This window comes from Vollenhovia emeryi, unplaced genomic scaffold, assembly GCF_000949405.1.
Source record: "Vollenhovia emeryi isolate VEMERY1.0 unplaced genomic scaffold, V.emery_V1.0 DF939415.1, whole genome shotgun sequence".
In the NCBI taxonomy this organism is placed as follows: domain Eukaryota; kingdom Metazoa; phylum Arthropoda; class Insecta; order Hymenoptera; family Formicidae; genus Vollenhovia; species Vollenhovia emeryi.
The window spans coordinates 50,928-58,631 of record NW_011966951.1 but is presented as its reverse complement, the minus strand read 5'-3'; the positions used below and the strand labels follow the sequence as shown (position 1 = coordinate 58,631).

Here is a 7,704-nt window from a genome sequence, read left to right as displayed (position 1 = left end):
ACACACACACACACACACACACACACACACACACACACACACACACACACACACACACACACACACACACACACACACACACACACACACGCTTACACACACACACAGATACACACACACGCGCGCGCGCGCGCGATGTGCACAATCCGATCGCCAACATCCACGTGGTGCACATTGGGTAACGCTAATGCCGGCGGTAAACATCATTTTTCAAGAAAATGCATGGTTCGCTTCAAAGTCATGTAACTCGGTCAAGAAAAATCGTAGGAAAATTTTAAAAAAAGCATTTTGTAGGTAAAATGTTGTAGATTGTGGAACTTGTATCAAATTTGTCGAGAGAAATTTTTTTATCGAGCTACAGTGTGTCAAAAATACGTAATTTTAAGGAACAAAACATGTATTCTTTTTTAAAGCACAGAACGAGGAAGATGAATATATCGAAATATATCATTGACAGAGTTTTAAAGTTGAAACTTCAAGGTTTAAAATGCTTTTTTAATTTTGTGTCTACGATTATTTTTCGCCGAGTTTCAGTGGTTTGAAAATAGCCCAATTTTTAGGGTATGAAAAGTGTTCCCTATTTTTTTTTGAGTAGTGTATATTTAAAAACGTCAAGTATATTTTGTAGTGGTTTTATACAAAATTATTGTAAACTAAAAGGCGAAAAAATATTAAATATAATACCTTGAAAAAGAAGTGAAATTAAAGTTATAAGTACATTTATTAAAATAAGTATTGTGCAAGGTATATAAAGGAGTTCCAAATTAATATCAAAATTTATAAATTACATCTCTATCAAATTTGATTTGTACCAAGGTTTTCTTAAATTTATTTGTACGAAGTTTTTCTTAAACTCAGGGACGTGCATTTTACATTTATTGTAATTTCAAAATCAACATGACGACATTTGCGTATAAAATTTTGTGTATACTCTTTATTAAATTGCGTACAACATATTTTCAAAAACTTTCGAAATAAGATTTATAAATGATTCTTATACTAAATATAAATTTTGCAACACAAGTAGTAATCTTATGAAATATTATACATATATGTATATTGAATGTAGACATGTGCATTACAATGCAATTTATTACTTCCGCACAAAGCATCGAAAATAATTCAGCTGATTTTCGATTTCGAACAAGCGTATATCTATTGCTTGTTTAACAATCAATATTGGCAAATAAATCATAAAATTTGGAAATTTGTTAAGAACTTCATATACCTAAAACAAATTATATCGATGTTTATTGGAAAACATAAAACTGAAAACAATAAATTATTGTCACTATTAGAGTCTAACAAAATACAATTTTGTTAATTAGAGTAAATAAAGTTACATGCTATTTACATAAAAATAGAAAATCTATAAAAACGAGAAAATAGATATAAAGTTTTGAGTGCACAAACATTACCTCTCTAGTTAGTTTATGTTGATCATTGAACTTAAATTTTAAGTTAGTAGGTGTTCTTATACGTGTCTTATAATCTATCACGAATTCAACTATCTAGAAATGAATTAGTTTAATTATTTAAGAATGACCGTCTTTATTATTTTAAAACATACAGGTATAATGCAGAATCAATTTAGATTTTCAGCATAATTACTAGTCGAGGTGATAAATAATAAATCAGCTATCAAATAAGTTTTAAAATAAAGTTCAAAAAATTGATGTCATATTTACATTCATGATAAATATTTACCTTATCGAGTTGTTTATCGGACTGTACATGGCTAACAATACTAATTAATGCTGCATACCAAGTGATGTCGCTATTAAATCAAGACAAGTTTTTAATTAGTAGATGTAAACATTTACAATACTTATATTAAATACAATATGTCATATGATGACAATACACTAATGTTACCTCGGAATTATTATTGTAAAATTTTTTAACATGTATTCTAATACTATGTCATCCTTTGCATGCCTAACAATAGTGAAAAGAAAACTGTTCACATGGTCAATGCGTTGCACTTTTTTGAAACCACTTGTATAATCCACATAACCAAGTATATTCCCTTTTCGAATTAGCATATTTAATTGTAAGTAATCGTGGACGATAGAAGAATTTCTAGTGCAAGATAGATAGTCTAAAAGTTGACTGTCTCTTGTCTTTATCCATAAAGTAAATACATTCCACCAAATATCGCTACTATTAAATAGTATACCGTTACAATATGTCCATTTCTTCCAAATTGGCGAAACTCTGCACAATATTGAGAAAAAAACATTGAAATGTATTATAGAAGCTTCTGTTTTTTATAGTCTCGTAGTTTCATCGAATTTATTATATCAAATATTATGTATCAGCACAATTATACATATAACTTTCAATGTGATTAAATTATTCAATTGGTGCACCTTGTACTACTATTTAAATGCTGCGACAATATAGAAGTAGCAGTCCTTTGGCATTTGGAGTGACCGAGAACACATGCCCATTTCGCTGCTTCTTGTATTAAACATGAACTAAGATTGTTAGGTTTTTCATACATTTTCACTGTAAAGGCGTTAATACTTTCAAGAAGGCTCAGCAAAATGTTCCGTATGTGTATCTAAAAATCATGAAATAATTAATTTGCACAGGTGCCTACTAACAACGAAAATCAGACAAAATGTTATATTATACGTATATTGTATGCATAATTAAAATATGTAAAAACATCTATATGTATAGGTTTATATAAAATATGTTGCAAAAATAAATATTAAAAATTGTGTAAGTGAGAATCGTATATCTAAATAGGAATGCTACATCCAAATAAAACTAACAACCATTTTCTTATTCCGTTAATAGCAAGATTATAAATATAATATAATTAAATTTCTTTAGCCATTTGTATGTACATTTTATTGTTACTACATAAATTGAATTCTTAAAGAAATTTTTTATACATTATTTGCACAAATTTGCACTTTATGCATCATAAACAAATATAATGTAAACATTTATTAAATACTTTTTATTATGTATCTACCTTTAGGAACCTACTTTCTTCGAACAAAAAGAAACCAGACATCTGTTCAAGAGCTTTGAGCATGGGATACCACGCTACATACTCTGTCTCGTGTTGTAGGTATTTTGTTAGTTTCAAAAAAGTGGACAAAGGAAGTTGATTATTCATCAGAAAATAAAACGCGTCATCGATGATTTGAGCACGATTGAGCACATGTATTTTTGTATAATTGTGAGACATTAAATACCGAATAATTCGTTTCCAACGTATAGCATCGTAATTGACACGATAATATCCTACCAGTGAATAAAGGTTAGTAATTTCATGTAATGCAATATGTTGAGAAATATATATGCAGGTTTTAGTATTTTTTAAATAAAAACAATTCACCATTCATTGAAACAATGTTTTCATATATTTAAATTAGGAAAGCGTATAATGAATTAGTTATAACAAAAATATTATTCTACTATCATTATTCTAAGTGGCAATGTAGATTTTAATTGTATCTCAAGAATTATTAATTAACTTTGCACAAGAAAATTTCCAAAAATTAAGAAATTAAATTTTATTATCATATTCACCCGCTTGCTGAATGTTGACTATTATCCAATCACGTGAAGTCACAGGAAAAGAAAAGTTAGTAGATTTCTTTCTAATATGGGACGGTGTTCTATACGCCCACATCTCATAATAAGCGCCCGTGTTATTAAAATTGGGAGAAGTTTCCGTAGTATATGTTACAGGTATTCCTACCATATTACCCAGTGTATTATCCATGATTACGGTTACATGGGATCGATTGTATTGAAGCACCTTCAGCACTGGATAATGACGTAATTTGATCCACGACGTTAGCATGTTTTGTACAGAAAGATAACTGTCATATATGTAGCCTAATACAGGTAATGTCTCCCAAAAATCATCAAGAATTAACCAGCTAGAAAAGAAAAACCATAACCGTAATAACACTAAAACACAATGGTAAAATAATAAAGATTTTTACATAAAGAAAGAAATAAAATAAAATAACGAGGCAAAGTAGGTAAGTACGTAAATATACATATATTTTATTCTATGTATGATTTCACAAATTCCAAACGATTTAAATTTATGCTTATAGAAAGTAATTATTGCATTACTTACGTGTTATATTTCGTGTTATTAAGAAGTCTCCTAATAATTTTCCAGAAAAGCTCTTGACCTATCGTATGTTGCAATATACGTAGTATAACAGGTGCTACAATGATACAAATCGTAATAATTTAATGAATTATAGTCCAAGTGAATTTATTATAAAGAAGTCTATAAATTCGTGTAAAAAGGTAATTCCTCACGTAAAGATGAATTAAAAATTCAGGTTGTAAGAATATGATTTTTTAATTATATTTTCGTTTTTTCCTTTCGTTATAAGTGTACTTTTAAAATTTTACCTTTTACATAATAGGGGTAAGGAGAACCTTGATTTATTCTAGTACTTTTAGCAAGTGGCACTATAATGGAATCAGTATCCAGTCGGAGAGATTCTTGTTGAATCTGCACTACGAACAGATCCATAATTTGTAAATCTGGATACAACTGAAAACAAATATTTTGATATGATTGATGAAAGGCTGTGCAATCGAGAAAATATTTGCATTGTGTATTCCAATAAAAACTCCAAGCCTATTACACTTCTTTTTGTAAATACTTAAATCTTAGCTTACTTTCTACAATGTTACTGCAGTTATAATTACTGCTACTAAAAAATAACCTCTAGTGTCCCAAAATTTGTGCAAAACGTGGAGTTCTCTATATATATATTGTTAAACAATGATATAAACATTTCTGTAAGTAAAACAGTAGGAAATAATTAAGAAATTTACTTTGTTGATTTCTTCTACTGTAAGTAATATAAGAATTCCTTCGGTCAACCACACACGAGGCCATGGCTGAAAGTTTTCCGGTTTATTAAAGCATTGATGAGCGAATGCATATCCTACCAATCGTGCCATATTTATTTTGTGCATAATACTGTCGAGTTTTTCATCATAGATTAGAGCTGTTTCTCTAAAAATAAAATTTAAAAACTTGAAATATAAGTTAAATATTGAGTAATACCAAAGCCTCATTCACTAGCTCAAATATCTTATAATTCGTTTCGTTAAAAAGAAGTTTTATATCTTCTTTATATAAATTACATTCTTTAATACAAGGAAACTATTTTGTTCTGTATATGTATCGAGATCTGTAATTATTATATTACCTATATAAAGTAAAACCCATAATCCTCATAAACTCTTGACGAAGATCCGGAAAGGCAACATGATCCATTTTTTCAAACCGTGTCAGTCTGCAACCGTTCCATTGAGATTCTATATGTAGTATGACATTTCTAATCATTATTTCTGCGTAATTTAAATATGATGCTACTTGTTGTCTGCGTTGAAGAGTGATATCTTCGGCAGGAATCCGGGAAATATTACATATCATAATTGTGAAGAAAAAGGGGGAAATTCGTGGGGTTAGGACAAATTCCGTTATCGTTTCATTAGGTGACGCATATTCCCATTCTATAGCCATATTCGATGAAACTACGTGTTTATTAAGATGTTTTAGGCGAATTTCAAATTTCGCCTTGAAATTCGGTTGGTCCCAACATGGAAATATTCTTCGTGCTCCAATCTTTTGGCTCGGTGATCCAAGCAATCTGTTATAATTTAACGATAGATAATAGTGAGGCTCATGAATGTCGATTTAATAATTTAGCATATACATATAGGGCGGGTAATTTTTATCCGTACACGATAAAATCTCCTCAGGTAGGGATAATAGCGGAAAATGCCTCAGGCAAAAGTTGTTGAGTTTCGAGGGGAACATAAGATGCGGTCATTAATATATCCCTGAATAGTTGCTTGAAGGTCACGTGAAGACCACCTTCAATTTTTTTAATGGAATTCCCTATTGTTTATTATGCTATCTTATTCTACTAATTAATATGAACAACTTTCGTCTGAAACATTTTTTTATTTGCCTAATACTTTTTGAGATGTTCAGGAAAAAATTTGTAACTTTTCGACGTTTACAATTAGTTTATGATATCTCGATAACTGTTTGTCGGAGGGAAAAGTATCACAGGACTTTAGGTAAATAAAAAAATGTTTCAAACAAAAGTTGTTCATATTAATTAGTAGACTAAGATAGTATAATAAACAAGAGGAAGTTCCGTTTAAAAAATTGAAGGTGACGTTCACAAGATCCTCAAGCAACTATTCAAGGATAAGTTAATGACACCATCTTATGTCCTCCTCGAAACCCAACAACTTTTGTCTGAGACATTGTCCGCTATCACCCCTACCTGGGGAAATATTACCGTGTACGGAATAAAATGGCTCACCCTGTAAACATGTCTCAACGTGTACTAGTATAATATTGTGTCTATATTGCATTATATTTTTATCACAATTGTGTAATAGTACTAATAACTATATGGTAGATGAAATTATTAGCTCTAACATGTGATAAAGTGAATGCTTTTAAAATATTATTTTATAATATCAAAACGTTCACATAACTGTTCTACAGCGAATTTGGTTAAATGCAATGTTTCGTACTAGAGCTTGCTAAAGACGTTATACACTGATCTAAGTTAACAAAATAAAATGCAAATATCTTGAATGGTAAAATATGTATTTTTCTTAACACATAAAGTATATGAAAATATCACAATTTAACCCATTTATAAATTTATATTAATCATACATTTTTATATCGATTTGCTTACAATTTTCATACCTATGAGAGATAAATTGAACGTGCATTAACTAAATATGCATCCAGTCGACAAAAAACAAAATACAATACAATAGCTACTTAAAGGGTGCTATGTTTCTTTGATCATAGTATTAACAGGTTGATATTATTATTTAAGTTTATTTAAATAAAGAAAGGTCAACGTTTATTAAAATATTTGAGACCAAACACAATATTTATTTCATTACATTTGCCAAATGTAATTTTTAAACTATTTTCGAAGAATGAAATATTAGGCGTCAAATATAAAAGAATAATAATTTCCATAAAGAACCTAGCACTTTTCTTATGAAAAATCGGTTTAAGCGAAATTGGATAAAACTTAATCATTTTGTGCTACATGTGAGGCAAAGTCCTTTTAGAACAAAAACGGGCTCACAGATGTGATTTGTGGGAATGGTGACTTTTGATCAGCATCACTAGAAGGTACAAAATTGCAAAAGTTAAGCCTAAATCGATTTTCCATAAGAAATATGCGGGGTCCTCTTTATATTTACGTAGAATTATAATAACTCGAATATTTTGTCAATTGGTTATGTTCTGTGTATAAACTTCTCCATTAGAATATTAACATTTACTCACAGTCCACTTTCTTTTCCATTTGTGATAGAAGTTTCAAACAGATCTTTGTCGTCACTGAATAAACTGGTAGTGAACGTTATGTTCCAGACGTACTCTCCAGGTGACAACTCCTTATCGTAATAGACTGTCATGGTATCATGTTTAAATTCATGAAATATCACTTTCTCAGGCGATGTTGCATTTACTTTATACAGAGCAAAGTCATGTGGTTTTATTTGAGGTTGTAATGCATGGAGACTTATGCTGTAGGTTGGTTTATGGATATTGATGTCAACAGCGCATAAGCCATGAAAGAAACCTTTCTCAATTGTGGAAAGATTTAATCGGACTATATAGTATACTGGTACTACATGATTCGGTAA

General features: G+C 29.9%; 1 protein-coding gene across 1 annotated transcript; it reads right to left on the bottom strand.

Annotated features, from left to right (window-relative positions):
- Positions 1–996: 996 nt before the first annotated feature.
- Positions 997–7,694, bottom strand: LOC105557814 (aminopeptidase M1-C-like). Its single transcript, XM_012005175.1, has 10 exons — positions 7,343–7,694; positions 5,214–5,657; positions 4,834–5,017; positions 4,402–4,546; positions 4,115–4,208; positions 3,725–3,908; positions 2,373–2,566; positions 1,876–2,217; positions 1,708–1,777; positions 997–1,228 (listed from the first exon to the last, which is right to left on the bottom strand). Exons 1-10 carry the CDS (start codon positions 7,471–7,473, stop codon positions 1,094–1,096), a joined length of 1,923 nt encoding a protein of 640 aa, XP_011860565.1. The 5' UTR covers positions 7,474–7,694; the 3' UTR covers positions 997–1,093.
- Positions 7,695–7,704: the final 10 nt, after the last annotated feature.